The sequence below is a fragment of the Oryzias latipes genome, chromosome 7 (assembly GCF_002234675.1).
Source record: "Oryzias latipes chromosome 7, ASM223467v1".
Lineage (NCBI taxonomy): Eukaryota > Metazoa > Chordata > Actinopteri > Beloniformes > Adrianichthyidae > Oryzias > Oryzias latipes.
The window spans coordinates 24,240,646-24,257,844 of record NC_019865.2 but is presented as its reverse complement, the minus strand read 5'-3'; the positions used below and the strand labels follow the sequence as shown (position 1 = coordinate 24,257,844).

Genomic DNA, 17,199 nt, shown 5'->3' with positions numbered 1-17,199 from the left:
TTTTTACTACTTCCTGTAAAAGGAGTCATATCGCCATCATTTCTAATACCACAGAGGAGTCATCAAACTGAATCATTATAAAATATTATGTAATTTTGCACTCCTTCCATGAAGCAGCGGCTGGAAGAAACAACCCCTTTTTCAACCTGTTGACATCAATAATCCCATCATTGAAACAATCTGCTTGAAATTGCAGAGGGAGCTTCCATTGAGAAGTCAATGACAGAGTCGACGGCATAGAAAAACACTTATTCTCCGAAACTACAGTTATTGCCATGTGGAAGGCGGCGACGCGCATAAACAGTCATTTAGCCGAGGCGGAGGGGAACAAGTGTGGAAGGACACATTCAGAGGTGAATATCTGCAGCCATCTTTCTAATTTAATGTGCGCGTGCCCCGCATACATTAAAGTGTGATCAAAGTGACCCTAAGCAAGGCCCCTTTAATTATCTGCTAGTTTAAAGAGCAACAGCAGCGGGAGGAAGCCATGAGAGTCCGGACGGGATTTGGATCATGCCATTTCCAATTTATAAACATGTTTAGTCACACATCATCACGGGAATCTTGAAAGATAAGACTCAGGTGTGTATTTTTCCTTGATTCCAAACAGCCAATGATCACAAGGGCAACAAAAAAAATTAAAAACCCGCAGCAAATACGAGGAGACAAAAGTGCTGCAAAACCATGTTAACTTTTTCTAACCACCATGTAAATGTTCAGGCTAACTTTTGCAGCAGACAGAAGGAAGCTTTGAAAAGAACAGCAGGGAATAATAAGCCTCTGGCTGTGGGGAGGACTCCGGCCCAGACTGTAAACTTGTGGGCTTCCACAGTCACGTGTGGAAGCCCACAGCACCTGCTTTGTTCTCGTAACCTGATCTTCACCATCAACCAAAGCCTGGTTAAAATGCACACCTCCACATTTCAAAGATCATTGCCTGAACGTTGCCTGGTTTGAATGAAAAACCAGAAGCCCATCTGCCCGAGACATTCGAAAACACTCAAGTGCTGATTGGCTGACAGAAGATCTGGAAAGACAACCTTAACGGAACGTTACCACGAAGGGGAAACTCGGCTTCTGCTCTGCGAGCACCTTTAAGAACAGCTTTAATTACTGACTCCCATGGGAAGCATTGACTTCTAGAAATGTCTCTACAAAGCCCAACGAAACAGAAACCATTTGCAAAGGGATCAATTTTTTTATGTAAATCATTCAAAAACTTTGAAGCTGCAGTCACGCCTCAGCAGTGTGCGTTCAAGCAACCACTTTCAATGAAAAGTCTATGGAAATGCACGTAAATGCGCGGTTTTGGGCTTCCGCGTTAAAAACGTGTGCAGTCATGCTTAGCTACGCACATTTTTCAGACCGTTTTCAGTCTTAAGAAACACTTTGAATGTCAGGGGGAAGTCCAATCAGGTTAAACTTTGACCACTCAGGGACTCGGGTTTGGTAGTGAAGTATGGGTGGCATCACTTTTAATTCACGAAAGTGCCAACCGTTTGAAAATTGATCACGAAAGATGAAAATTAATCATTGTGGTCTGTTCCCAGTCGGGATTATTTGCACCGCCTCAACGTTTCGCATCAACCCTCCTTTAGCTGTAGGTGGCAAACATGCACTAGTCAACAATAGAAAAAGAAGAAGAAGCCCCTCCCTGCTTGTCCAGTGTGAACACCATGGGCCGCACGGTTCAAAAATGCCACTTTAGTGTGTTCTTGAACGTACGTCACATCAGGGTCACATCAGGTAAACTGTGTCACAGTTGACACTACAAGTGGTAACATTTAAAGAAACAAATATATTGCTTGTTTAAGCCACAACGAACAAGAAATAGCTTTAAAAGCAAAATACATCCATGCATTTCATGAAAATTTGTTGGTGTTAAAAATGTGCTCGAATTCATTTCCGTATTTTTTGGACCATAAATTGCTGGTAAATCTTTACATTTTCTCTAACATCAGGGGATTGTCTCATGTGAATGGTTGTGTTCACTGACCTTAAAATCAATTTTTCTGTTGTACACGACACTCAAATATCTGAAAAACTATAACTATTGGTCTTCCTCCAGGCCTCTTTCCTCTTCAATCTCAGAATCCTTTAACCAACACCCTGTTCCTCCTTTAACATGTCTGTGTTTCACACTTGTCCCAACTAAACTGGTGCCTTTCAGCAGGAGTTGAGTGGAGCAAACTCCAATCAATTTGACCGACTCACTTCATGATTTGAAATCCTGTGGGCGAGGTCACTTTTAAAAGCAGCATTTACAAGCAGGGACTGACTTTAATTAGTCATATGATCTGCTTTCTGGAGGTGTCCAGCCCGTGGCGTGAAATGCCTTTCTGAAAGTCACAGCCGAAACTTTCCTACTCCTCAGAGTTTCCGAACATTATTCACCTCGTTCAGTTTTCTGGACCAAAAAAAAAAGAAAAAAGAGGGGCAATAAAATTGTATGAAACAAAGATCCAAAAGCCAAGTGTGGTGACAGATGGTGAAGTTTGATGAAACGAATGTGGCCCTATCCACATTGGAGCTTTAGCCATGTTATGGTTGAACACTCAGACTCATGACTGTGTTTTCAGCAGGTGAATGGAAAATCTACAACAAACAAAGAACTAACTGAAAGCTAAAACTTGGAAAAATTGAGGGGGAAAAAAATAGCAGAAAAGGAATCTATTCAAGTTCTGTTTATTCTTTTATGTCAGTGTGCATTTCTCATGTTTATTCTCCAGGAGTAGAGACATTCAATTGTTATGATTGGTTGTGTAAGTAACATTTTTGCTATGGCACGCCACAACCCATTTGCATTACGCACCGCCACCTGCCATCTGATTGTGTATGAGAGCTAACCACGAGTGAGCACGGAAACGACGAGGGGTTGGCCGACCTCTAACAGAGGAACAACAAAGGAACAAGCTCCAGTGAGGAGGAACAGAAAACTAAAACATCTGTGTATCCCGGAGAGGGTCAACATCACTCTGCTTCATCATTTAGCATGAACACATCCAGGCGCACGCGGCCACAAATGCAATGAATACGCCTGTGTGTGAATGGAAATGATGGCACGCAAAGCCTCGCACTTTGAAATCACCAACAGACCTATCACCATTTTTCACATCAAAAGCCATGCAGGCGGATTTAAAAAAAATTAAAATAAATAAATGCTGTCGTGCAGACAGAAAGAAATGACTTTAGAACGGGTTGCATTGGATGATGATAGAGAAATATACTCCTAAGTGAGGAGGAGGAAAACACAAAACAGCCAACTGATTTGGGATCACATCAGGAAACAGCACAAATGCAAAAGAGGGAAAAGGAGAAATCCCAACAGAACAATGGAGAGACGAACCAGAGACAAAAGTCTGAACTGTAATAAGCTTGGTCCAGGGCCAATCACCCAAAGACTGTTAACGTTCATATCGCCCTCGGCAACGCATGTTCAAGCAACCACTTCCAATGAAAAGCCTATGTAAATGTACATTTTTGTGCGTTTCGGCCTTCCACATACAGAACTCTCGCATTTGCGCTTAGCTACACAAGATTCTTCAGCTGTTTTTGGGCTCTACCTAGAAAACCCACGGCCATCTAAAGTTAAACCAGGTTGAACTTTGACCCATCAGGAAGTCTGATTTGATGGTGGCGAATGGACAGCGTCCCCTTTAACCCACAAATGTGCCAACTGTTTGAGAAATTGAATATGGAGGAGACATTAATAATTGTCATTTGTGCCCGGCCAGAATTCTGTGGCACCACATCTTTATACAGCGGAATACAGCTGGGAAAGGAAGAGCCTGGAACAAGATTTGCAAGATTTACACCTCTTTGACATTTCACACCAAACCTCTTCCAACTGCAGGCGGCGGACATGAGCTACTAAACAGAAAAGATGAAACAATACGCCCCTCCCCCTTATCCAGTGGGAACACTAGTGCTGTGTCCGAATTACCGCCCTAACCCCTATATAGTGCACTATATAGTGCGGTCGCCATTTTGTAGTGCTGTCCGAATCTACAGTTCAAAAATCATGTGCACTAGAAATTTCCCAGAATTCTCTACGAAAAACCAGTGTGGATCGATGCTCACTCGATCGGCGAATATTGCCCAGAATGCACTGCGTTCATACCAGAATGCATTGCGTGTGACCCACAATACACTGCGTTTGAATTATTCAAAGATGGCGGACGGTTGCGCTAGAAAGAGGACTTAAAAATGTAAGTATATTTAAAAGTATCTTGTATATGTTGTAAAATATATTTGTAAATACGTAAGATGACTTGTTTAATATGTTATATTCCTCAATCGACAACCTACATTGTTTTGAAGCTCATCAATTTCGGTAATGCTAAAGCTAACGCTAGCGCGAATTAGCATTGAAGGCTAAAAACAAACGCTGTTGATAGTACATCAAAAAGCAGTGAGTTCTAACCGTAGTCATAAGTTATTAACACATTTTTAAAATGTGTTTATATATGTAGGGACAGACGAGGATAAGGAAAATCTGATCCATCTGTGGATGGAGAAAGCCTGTTTGTTATCAGGCTAGCTCGTGCCGGATGGGAGTGAGAGACACTTGATCAGATTTGTATTTATTTATCATTAAACTGTAATCGTTGTCATGTTGGGGTAAAGGTTGTTGTTGAAAGAGGAGAGGAGGATAGAGCACGAAGGGACAAAGAGTGACAGGAGAGTCTGTTAAGCTTACCTGAGTTTAAAATATTGTTCAAAAATGTAACGTCGTCGTTGTTTTTGCAATTTGTTTAATAAATGCATGAACAAAAATGAATTATTTAAATGCATTATTTAAATCTGAGCCATTTTTAACAATCTCAAAGGGATTTTCATATAAATATCAAATGTACATATTTACATTTTCGTTTTATGTTAACATTTATTTTTATACATGTTAACAATAATCCTGGTCTTCCTGAGTCATGTGTGTCACAGTTGGAGCTGAAAGGAAAGCAGAGATCTGTCCTCGCAGACGGACGCCACTTTCCCCGTCCTACTGGTTCCTGGTGTGGCTCAACATCTGTGGCTCCCAGCAGTCCCCTTCGCTGATGCACAGATTGTGCAGAACTGAACTGCAGGCAATGATTTTCATTGCAAAGGTTGGTTTTACTTCCAGTGCCCCCAGAAATATTGCTCTCCTCCTCATTTGCCAAATGCTCTCTCCACCACAGAGCGTGTTCTGGAGTGGTTCTGGTTGTAACGGGCCTGAACCGCATTCCTCATGGGTTCTCTGTAGGGTGTCAGCAGCGTGATGGGATGAGCAATGCAGGGATACCCACCATCACCCAAAAGGATCCTTCAGGTGGGTAATGTTTGATTTACATAAATGGGGCTTTTACGTAGAACCTGTGAACTGTGGACTGATCCTTGAACTTGATTCCCAACAAAAATATCTCTAAATTTGGCTTAGAGTCACCTACAGCCTGCAGTTGAATGGAATAAAAAAGCTTCCTGTTAAAATAACAAGCTGTATTTTCTTTTAGGGCCTTTATTCTTCAGTGGCAGCTCTCAATGCTCCCCACGACCTTTTGGAAGGTGGAAGACCAAGCAAGCTGCTATAAAACCAGAGGTGACTTATGGTAGTTCATTCCCACTGGATGCTGGGTGACCCTGCTCATCAGCTGGAGGATGCAGTCTGCCGTCCTGTGGACAACGTCGCTCACAGTGGACCGTGGCATGTCAAAGGCCCTGGTTACCACACCGTAAGATGTGCCACATGCCAGCCAGAAAAGAAACACCAGGACCTCAGTCTCCTGTGCCCCCCCCCCAGAGTGTGAGGAGCCCGAAGCTGCTCCACCAGATGCTCAATGGTCCTGCGGGTCAACCGATCTGCAGGTCTGCCGGTCTGGTTTTGTGTCGGACTGAGCGTCAGCGTGAAGGGCCACGACAGACACCTTTATGTTGGCAAAGCAGTAGAGACGTGGAAGACCCTGGAAAATAGAAAAATAATTATTTCATTGAGAAAATTAAATCTGATTTTTTTGAATGTTTCATTTTATTCTGATGTCTTACATTTTAGTTTATGACGTATTCATAAATGCTGGAAAATCGCGTGTTTTTTGGCTGGGTTTTTGGATTTTTATATAAATATTTAAAAATTAAAGTATTTTTGTTTAAATCAAGTTATATGGTTTGACTCTGAATAAAAAATACTAAACTTTGATCTCACAAGTGTTTCATGTAGTTAGACTATACAGTTAATAGTCCAGTGTTGAAAAAGAATTTTAAACTCTTACCCAGCAGACTGTGTAACCTTGAGCACAATTAGTGACAAATGCTTAAATTGAACTAATAAAAAACTTTAAGTTTAACTCACAGGTTGTTCATGTCTGGCCAGGGCTTCCAGAGGAAATCTTCTGAGACGCCTGCTTCTCCTTGCCGTCCTGTGATGGTGCATATCTGCTCGTTTTTGGTTTGATCCCATCAAAAACGGTTGAATTATTGCCAGGAACACGGACAGATTCATATTTAAAGCTATTTTCAGTAAGGTAGAAGAGAAAACTACAGAAAAAAAATGCCTCCTCGCAAGAGCCCGTAAATCGTTCAGCGGCACAAAAATAAATATTGCCATGGAGTAATAACATGGGGGTTTATTTATCAACAAATACATAAAATCTACACCAATGTGTTTGTAATTTTATTATTTATAAATCAGCCACATTTTCCATGATCAGAACTCAGCAGATTCATAAATAGTCTTCATAAAATGTTCATATTTATTATATTTTTAATTTGACAAATGGGTGTCATTCTCCGCGTTAAATAGAAGTAGTTCCCCTCCAGACCAGGTGGTGGCAGTAATGCGCCACTTTGTTTCCGTGCCAAGCGCCATTTGAAAACACCCGAAAGAGAAAACTAGTGAGCACGGGTGTCCGAATTGCTTTGAAAATTCAGAGAACTATATAGAGAACTATATAGTGCCGCACTATATAGGGTTTTAGTAGTTAGGGGTTAGGGCGGTAATTCGGACACAGCCTAGGTCTAAATGTGCAATCGAAAACCAGTGTTTTACGCATTCTTGAATATGCGTCACATGCCTTGTGTGTAGCTTTAGGGTTGGTGTGTCTGTAGCTTTAGGGTGCAAACACCAACATAGTTAGACACATCTATGCAACCCATGCATGTCTCAACTTTGGAGTTCCATCAAAAACTAAAACCTCCTCTGCTGGTCTCAGGTTCAGATTAAATCGCTTCGGGCTTTTTATTTTTTCTAAGAAAGCAATATTAACATGGGGTCCGTTCCCAGTTTGGCATCCTTTCATTATTGTAACAGTGCTGCAATTTTCGCTTTAATGTTAGCGGATCATGTGACAAGATCAAAGCATCCCTGTGCTCAAGAGGATTATGATGCACAGAATATACATATTAAGCCGTCCTGGATCAAAATCCATTTAGCTAAAAGACTTTTAGAGTTCCACTCTGATCTTCTTTTGATCTATTGTAGAAGTGTTCCCAGTAGTCTTTTAATCATGGTTATGCCGTTTTAAGCAAAAAAAATAAATAAAAAAACCTGTGTCGTCTTCTGGGACAGTTTTTGCAGAGTTCAATTCAATTTTATTTATATTTATATTCCCTTTCTGGGTTGTGGGCGGGACTTTTAAGTAAGCCCACCCCCATCCCAATTTCCATCCGTTTAAACTCTCTCCCGCTACTGTAACCGGGGCAACAAAAATGGCGAGCAATATTGGAGCTATCCAGACGTACAGTCTCAAGCCAGATTCTAACTCAGGCGAGGAAAACAAAGACGTACGTGACTCTATTTGCATGCAAGTGGAGGTATCAGAATGGAACAGGGAGCTTGTGGCAGATTGTAGACGGAAACATGTTCAAAACAGCAAAAACAAAATCCTTTTCTGAGTGGGTCTAAGAGTCTTTTTACTCGGCTCCACGTAGCAGTTTGCTCACTTGAACACTTTTTGGGCAGACTTGAAGGTTCTCTTGAAACTTTAATACCCAGCAAATACCTTTTACTGAGCGGTACGGTCCAGTCCAAACCAGTCCAGTATTTTGAGCATTTCTATAAAATGGACCCATTAAGCCGGACCGAACCATTTTAGGGCTACCGTAGGTTGTAGGTCCATAGAACAATGGAAAGGACCAGTCAGTGCCGAGTTACTGTCATCACACAATGAAATCTGTTGATTGGCGGAAGGTCACTACAACAATAGAAAGCGCCAAGTTGGCGCCGCCAACATTTTTGTCTGTATTCCTTCACCGCCCGCAATCTTTTCTCTAACAACATTAATTGATTTGTTTGTACAAAGGACCAAAAGCCTAGCAGAAAAAAGGGGATGATCTCTATTGTTGTTGTCGATAGCAACTTTGAGTGGAGACTCTCATCTGAATTCCTGGATCATTCTAAACCGGACAGGACCGGACCGCTCAGTGGAAACTAGGCATAAGTGGACCAAACAACCAACTACAGGTCTACCAGGTGGAAAAGGTTTTGGTTTTCAGTTATTCATATACAGTAAACCCTTGTTTATCGCGGGGGTTACGTTCCAAAAAGAACCCATGATAGGTAAAATCCGTGAAGTAGAAACCTCTTTTTTTTAACAAGTATTATACAATTAAAAACTCTATTATACATTGAAAAGAAAGAACAAACCAACCAACAACATATAACTTCTGAACTGTACTGTCAAATAATAATTTTAATCATCACTGTGAACAGAAGGCTTCAAATTGCAGAGATTAGCCCCGCCCACCGCGGCCTGAGAGTAATTGAATAATACGGGAGAAAATTTAAAATGATTATAGAAAATACAAAGTACAGTGGGACAAATAGTGACTCAGGTGTATTTCACTGCTCTTCAGACCGAGCCGCTGCATCCTGACTCCACGCTGCAGTGTTTTCTTCTTTTGAAGCCCGCGGTGCAGGTGTGTTTGTCTGGGAGAAGAACAAAGTGATAGGCAGTTGTTGTCGCTCTTTTTCTATGGGTTTTAAAGAAACTCGAAATTGCAAGAGAATTTGCACGTATGTATTGTAAATTTGGCAAGCTGATTTACGTACGTGTACATATTAAACTGCAACGATATTGACGCACAGGTAGAGAAAAAGCGAAGTGACTTTTTAGCCAATCAGAATGCAGAACACAATGCAAATCCGTGAAGTAGCGAAACCGTGAAAAGTAAACCGTGTTATAGCGAGGGATCACTGTACAGTGCAAATGCAGACAAGAGCAGACATCGGGGGTATTCCAAAAAGCAGGTTATGCTAGTTACCATGGTAAGTTTGAGACTAGAGGCCTGTTCACACCGGGACGAATTTCGCCGGCGATTTTCGCCGACGTTTAACGCCTCGTGACTAAACAAAGGGCACCAATGAGAGTGTGCACACCGACGCGAAAAAACGCCACGCGTTAAAGCGTCAAAAAAAAAAACGCCTCGGGTTTGTTTGTTTTTTCGAAATCTACTCGACCAATGAGAATGGCGCTTTTGCTCACGTGTCTGGAGCTTCTGAAGTTACAGTAAAACACAACTTGGGGGCGCTCAAACACAAAACTGCCTTGCTGAGCACACATACCAGCGAAGAAGATAGACGCCAAGTAGCGTCTACACAGCCGCGAAGCAATAATAACGGACATTCTAAAATATCCCCGAACCAAGCACCAGTTGGAGCTACTGATGCTTGAAATATTCATGTTTTCTTTGTTTGATTCTGACAAGCGTGTAAATACTTGCTCTCTTCTTCTGAGTGAAAAGCGACTTTAAGAAGCGTAAAGTTGCGCAGCGCCACCTTGTGTACAGGAGTATTTCTGTTTTACATTAAGCGCCATCTAATGTCAGGGAATGAAATTGCATGTTCACTCCACTCATCGTCAGCGAAAATCGCCTGGGTGTGAACACAAAAGACGTGGCGAAAAACGCTGGCGAATAACGCCTGGCGAATATTCGTCCCGGTGTGTACGGGCCTTAAGGAAGCGGATAACCTCAGCTTTTGGTTCCAAAAACAGAGGTATGTTTCAGGGTATGTCAAGTTGCCATAGCAACTAATGCTCTGAACATAACCTGGTCTGGAGCAGGTTTAGTTGAAGGTTAGTTTGTTTTCAAAGAGGTGAAGCAGCATGGCGTGTCCATTTAAAGATGATTTAGTGGATGAAGAAGCTCAGATAATACTTTTTCCACCATGAGAGGGTGATAAAAGCATGTTTGGATGTTGGAAAGATAAACCTTTTTACTTTGATCTAACTTAATTATTTGCTTCAGTTAAGATCATTGTTCTTTAGTTAAGTCAGCTTAAAAATAACACGTAGTTATCAGACATTTATTTTACTTTCATTCAAATTAATTCAATTAAGTAGGTGTAACTGTGGTGCTGCTGTTAGATCGGAACCCCAAGGAATTGTGGGATACCATTCCCTTAGCCTGTCTGGACAGATTTGGGTAGAAGTGTAGGTTTTTGTATAAATATGTTTAGTTGTAACTGTTTTACTGTGTTTTGCCGAGTTATTTTACCCTGTTATGTTTAATTCTTTCTGCACCATGAGTGAGAGGGAGGAAGAGGATGATTTGCTTATTTAGCACCACTAGTGCTAGAATATGGTATAAGAACTGCAGTTACAGTCAGTCATGATAATTAAATGCTTTGTATATATTGTTTTTCCACACTGTATCATTTATTTTAATTTTATAAAAATGAGAAAATCTGCAGCCTATAACTTAGACATAAAAGTGTTCAATAAGTACAATAAATTAATATGGAAAAAACATTTAATTGAATTGGAGTAATATTACATTTAGTTAGATAAATATGTATATTTGCGTTGTATAAAGAAATATTGAGTTGGATAGATGTAAGAAATTAGGTTAAATAAATTTAGCTCAGTTACTTGTTACCAATTGAATCAATTCATTCAAGTTTTATCAGTTGTATATTTATGTGCGTTTACTTTGTCCGTTCTTTGTCTCCAAGCAGAAACTCTCTTTTGCTGATGATGCAGCCGTATTACTTTTTTGATGGACGTATAAAATTAGAATCTCAGACTCCGTCTCACTGAAGTATAGCGCTCTCTTTTTTTCTCCACGCGTTTCCATGGTGACTCCGTAAATCGGCGATCCATTGAGAATGGCTTTATGTACTTGCTGTGCACGTGCATTAACCCAGGGTTACCAAGTCGAGCGTAGTTACGCCAACTCATATCCGGTCTTTTGGAACAGACATACCCAGAGTAAGCAAGTTCAGGCGGATTTAAGCCAGAGTTCAGGGTTAAAGTCAGGGTAGTTTAAACATGCTTTCTGGAATACCCCCCAGGAGTACACCCAAGAATAGAAGAGGGCTCATGCATCAAGACATTTTGGGGAACTCTGTTTGAAAGGGTGGACATTGTAACAAAACAAAATAAAATGTCGGTGCTTTGCTTTCACACTGCAACCTTAAAAGTTGACATACTAACCTGAAAGGTCAGGCAGTAACAACAGCTGCTATTTCTATTTCTATTTCTAAATTCCCATATTGCATTCACACGATACAAAGATAATACTTTTGTCATGATTCTGCTCAAAAATGATTAATCAGCTGAAATCTACCAGTCTGAAAGCCTCCTAACTGCACTTTGGTACTGCCTGTCATTTTCCACACAAAAAGTTCTGCCGTTTAGAAATGCATTTGCATGTTTTTCCAAACCTTAACCGGAACATAAATGAGATTACAGAGTGATCAGCTTTGAAGATCATCATTAGCAGCACCCCCGCTGTGTAGCAGGTCGCATCTAAACAGCAACGTTTGCAAAGACAGAGCCAGACATGAAAACATGTTAACCAATTTCAATTATTCCTTTAGATGGAGTCACAGCTTCAGTGATCCAACGTGAGCATCGGGACAGAAAAACAAAAGAAACTTCAAACATGGCAGAGATCTTTAGCCTATGTTTGTGTTTTTCAGAGGAGAACAGAGACCAGACAAGACATCTGGTCCCAGATTAAACCTGTGTGTTTAACACAAGCTTAAGACTCCGGTGGCCTGGAACACTGAGGGGTTCCAGACTCAACCAATTAATGCTGCTAAACTTCAACTCCGTGTTCGCATCACTTGCTGCACGAACTCATGAACTGCCGGCATTGCCTGCATCAACCGTGAGCATGTAAATTCAAAGAGAAACAGACAGCCGCCAACTCCAGAACCACACTCGTCCGTTTCTCAAATCCTTTAACCACAAACGATTACAATAAAAAAGTTGATTTCAAACCACAAATGTGACAAGATCAATACGGAATCCAGTTGCCGATGAGATCATTTGCCAGTAAAAGATAACGCAGATGAACCCACTGCTCATTTTCCTGTCATGCATGTGCAACCATTCCTATTGTAAATCATTGGTGATGCAGTCAGTGGTTTGTGTCCATGTTTACTTTCAAATAACTGATGCCAAAGATTGGATTCTCCCCCCAACAGGAGGCCTGCAGCCCACCACTTAACATGACATGGTCGTATGGCCAAAAACATTAGCCAAACCAGACACTCTGAACTTGTTTTGTCAAATATGAACTCTCACAAAGTGCATGCACTAAAATGTGTGGAGCGTATGCCTCAGTATTTCTGAATACCATCACTAAGCAAGTGTACAGGCTCACATAAGTACAATTCTCTTGCAGTAAGAGACTGTAGTTGGTTTTTCTGTTTAAAAAAACTGTAATCCCACAAAAGTTTTTCAGGAATATTTTTAAAAGTTACACATTAGAAAATATTTTGATTTTCTCTTTCATCGTTTGGAAGAACCGAGTCATTTGATGCATTCATTATGTTTTCGTGGGTTTAGCTTTTCTACTAACTCATGGGTTTACACTGGTGGCTTTACCACAGTGTATTGAAAGCAGTGGTTCTTATCTCCTGGGCCATGGACTGTACCGGTACCAAATTACTTTTATTACCTTTGTTTTATTTATTATCTGAAAGTTTCATTTAGTCAAACTACCAGAATCTCCACCACATCCATCCATAACTCACTCTTGACCATTGACTGTATGAGAAAACTGGACTGAGCCACTGTGACGTCCCCCTTAGAAACATCCGGCTTAAACAAAATGAAGTCAATTCAGTCGCTATTTTTTCACTATTTGGACACCGCTGTGTTGGACGTCATCAATAAGCTGTGATTGGTCGAGTCGGTCTCAGTCATTATTTATATGGCAACCCCTCTCCACAAACAGGACTGAGCTTATTGAAAATCCACACCCCTACTACTAAAGGCAGGATACACAAAATCTCTTCAAGGTTTTGACCAATCAACATGGAGGCCAGCAAGCATCACGTGAAGCATCTGATTGGCCATTTTATAACTTGAATAACTTGTGATAAAGAAAAATATAATAAAAAGAAACGAGGATTGGTGTGTTAGAAATAGGAAGGAGAGCAAGAATAGATTTTCTGACAAACATAATCACCGAGTTATAGCTGTTTATTTTGGCTTTTTGGAACCAGTTGGTCCTTCCTGTTTGGAACATGAGGGGAGAGGGGGGGGGGGGGGTCACCCGGTCCAGTTCTCATATACAGTCAATGGTCTGACACAGCTCAAATCGCTCAGCTCGATCACGTGTCCTAATACAGCTAACTTTTTAATGTGCATTCACACCGTCCACAGTGTTTCAGAATGCGCTCGCGGCTTCGTGAATGCACATTTAGTCGGGGGTGTTCACACCGGAGCTGCAGGGAGGGGGATTTTTCTCCTTTAGTCATTTTTTTTTTTTTTACTTTTATCATGGTTTGTCCGCTACCTACAGTTGGATGAGGCTTGATGTGAAACGTCAAAACGGTGCAAATCTTCCTCCAGGCTTTTCGTTTTCACAGCTCCATTCCTCTTGGTGTCTTATTAACACAGCCAGGTACAAACGGTAATTACTAATTTCTCCTTCAGCATCATGTTTACAACAGCTGGTATTTCTGTGTTTTGAAAAAGGTCAAGACCCAGACATCACTACCAAATCCGAGTCCCTGATTGGTGCAGGTTCAGCGTTTTCACAATATCGTAGTCAAAAGTTGAACCGGTTGAACTATCAGCGCACTATCAATACCTGCCTGATTTGTAGATAGCGCCCACGACCGGACTTAAAACCTTCCTTAGTGACGCACGATCACGAGCGGTCCAGATGCAGAAGCCCAAAATTATGGTCTGCGCGTATTTGCATAGACTTCATATTGAAAGTCTTGAATCGAATCGACGCAGCTGGTGTGAACGCAGCTTTAGAGCAGCTGCCCCGGCCCTCAAATAGAAACCTCAAATTTTGCAGAGTTAACCTCTTTGGAAAGTTTATTCAGGCAAAAAAAGATTCGGCGATCTAAAAAAAGAAAAGCCTTCGACTTCAGTGAAAAAGATCATCTCCGTTTAACAAGCAAACCCAGGAGTTTTGAACTTGATATATGGTTACATTGCAGGAGTCGCTCCCAGACACCAAACCCAGTCTGCACAATATGTGGTGACTGTCTAATATTACAAGGACACTGCTAATAAAGATGCAAACATGATGAATGATTGTTTTTCGTAAGGGGTGTTCATTTTATTTCCTTGCATTTTCCTACCAGACCTTAAAAGTTTGTGTTGAGTTTTTTAGCTTTCGCTTTGACCGTTAAGGGTAAAGTTAAGGGAAAATTTGTGAAATTCTTAACTTATGAAAGAAATTATGACTTTATTATTATAAAATATTGATCCTTTTCCCTCTTAATTTTACACTCCATTGTAGAAATCTATAAATAGCCTAATCACTTCTTTGGGGGCATTACCATCATTCCATAGGAAAGCAAAGAAAGTGCCTTAAGGTAGAATGAATATAAGAAGCAGAAGCAAATGCTCTGCTGGAAAAGTCTAGACAGATGGAAACTCTGAATGGGAGAGTGCAGGAAGGCTGCAGTAAATGACATTATTGGGAGTTTACATGTGTGGAATATCCATCAAGCCTGTGCTGTTCTTCAGCAGATCAGACTGTTCTGTCCTGACCAGCAAACCACGCGCTCCAGCCTCCAGCTGGGAGAACTGGTCACTTGGTGAATCCACTCTTCAACTTTGCAGACTGGAGCCATGCTTGACACAAAGAAGTGGATCAGAATCGCCGTGGGTTCGTCTGCTCCCCTCTTCTTATGAGGAGGAGAAGAGGAACTCAGACTGACTGATCCACAGAAGAAGGAGCTGCTCCTGCGTCAACGCCAATAAAAAAAGAAAAAAAGGACATCAATCAATTTCTACTCACTCAGTCGTAATCTGAGCCCGAGCCAGCTCCTTGGGGGCGATTTGTGCAGAACCGAATTCATGGTCCACTTGTTCGGTACCATCTGTGCACGCTATCTTTCCTCTGGAACCCCGCGTGTCCGCGCGTCTGTCGGCGTGGCGGCTTCAATCAGACCAAAACGCCAAACATCTACGCCGCTTTCGCTCCCATGTTGCTGCCTATAAGCAAGACTCTGGCTGCGGGTTCGGCTCTGTCTGAGCGGCAGCAAGCAGGCATCACCCCCATTCACCACCACTAAAGTTCACAAACAAACGGCTGCAGGCTAGTGTCGGTGAAAAAAAAAACCTGTTGCTCGCTTGGGGTCGGGAAGCCCGCTCTGCTGGTGACCGTGCGTAAAAAAAGGCTCCGCGGCGGCAGAAGCTTCTTTACGGCCTTTAAGGCTGCAGCTCCCTGAGTGGATTTCCGTGCAGCTGCAGCTTATCTTCCGCCGCCCCGTCTCACCGCCTCCTCAGACCCACCGAGGCGGACCTTCCATTCATTCAGGCGGTGGAGGCGCTGCAGCTGCGTCCTGAGGTGCATGGCGCAGCGCCGCCGCTGCTCCCAAACGAGGCGCGCGCGCGTGCACACACACACACACACACTCCATTCCGCAGCGCTTCATTCACATCTGCAGAGGTGCTGCGAGCCAAACCAACGCAGGGGGGCTTTACTTAGAAGGGCCCCTCCTAAGGTTAATTCACCTTTGTTTGTATGGTCTTGTACATTTTTTTAATTATATTTAGTCGCAATCTAAAATGTTTATGATTTGAAGATCCACTCCAATGACAGTTGTGTTTTTGACGTGTTCTTGCAGCACTTTTCTCAGCTGGGTCAATGTTAAATTCACAGCGGCCACGCCAACTCAGGTGGAGGTGGCCGGTTTCATTCAGTAAATGCACATAAACCCTCGTTCTGGGCATCCGTGTCCATATCTCTTGCTGTAAGCCTGCAGTAGAGCATGTAAACAAAGAGACTGTGGAAAGGGGGCAGAATAAGGCTTACTCCACTCCAACAGTCCCGGCCACAACTCAGAGGTGAACTATTGCCGCTCTGCAGAAACTATTTCCCTAGAAAACGTCACAGGTTTTTGATTTTGGTTAAAACGGGCATGATCCGAATTAAAAGACCACCGGGGACACTTTTACAATAGATCAAAGGACGATCAGAGTGAGACCTTCACAACAAATCTTTTTGTACATTTTTTTTTACATAGATACCGGTTAAATAGATTACTATATCTTTGTGCCATACGTGTAAATTCAGCATTATAAACCCCTTGACACCTGAATTTCTTTCCAGCCATGAAAAGGTTTTGCCTTTCGAGCAGATGCCAAATTAAGGTAATTTTGGATTGAAAGTGATTCGATGCATATTTGGATCAACAGGTTAAGTGAATGGCAGTGATACACATCAAACCTCTTAGTTTGTCCTTTTTTCTTTCCCTCCATCTCCAGAATTCGCTGTCTCCTTTCAGGGTCATGGGGCTGCTGGAGCCTATCCCAGCTGCTGACAGTGGAAGGCGAGGTTCACCCTGGACAGATCACCTGGGCCACACAATCACACCTAGGGGGGGATTGAGAGTCACCGATGAACCCATGAAGCATGTTTTTGGACTGTGAGAGAAAACCGGAGTGTCCAGAGAAAATCCACACATCCACGAGGGGAACATACAAACTCCACACAGAAAGGTCACAGCTGGGATTTGAACCAGGCCCTTTTTGCTTTTCTTTCGCGCTAACTTGAACAGACTTAACCCTAGAGCACTATCGCCAGGTGATTTTCACCCAAGCTAAACTATTTACATGAATTTCAATATGTTGCGTGTTAAGAAGTCTGTGCCTTCACCAGGGAAGTCTCCCAGGAATGGGTGGACCAAAGACCAAAGATTCTAGTATCATTTTATTATTTTTTCTTGAATTTTTGCCCTCAAATTCCTAATTTTTCAGTAATGTTTGAGCATGTTTATAGGAAACTTTTTATGCTTTTCTTTTTTTA

At 42.0% G+C, this 17,199-nt stretch overlaps 1 protein-coding gene across 2 annotated transcripts in view; it reads right to left on the bottom strand.

The window, feature by feature from the left end:
• plekhg5 (pleckstrin homology and RhoGEF domain containing G5) overlaps positions 1 to 15,726 on the bottom strand; it is a 90,701-nt gene extending 74,975 nt beyond the window's left edge. The window contains exon 1 of one of the 2 annotated variants that reach the window (XM_023956883.1): positions 15,187 to 15,726. In XM_023956883.1, coding sequence (XP_023812651.1) covers positions 15,187 to 15,268 — 82 coding nt within the window. In that variant the 5' untranslated portion in view covers positions 15,269 to 15,726. The remainder of the gene's footprint in view (positions 1 to 15,186) is intronic. The other variant, XM_023956884.1, reaches the window with a different exon arrangement.
• Between the last annotated feature and the right edge of the window lie 1,473 nt (positions 15,727 to 17,199).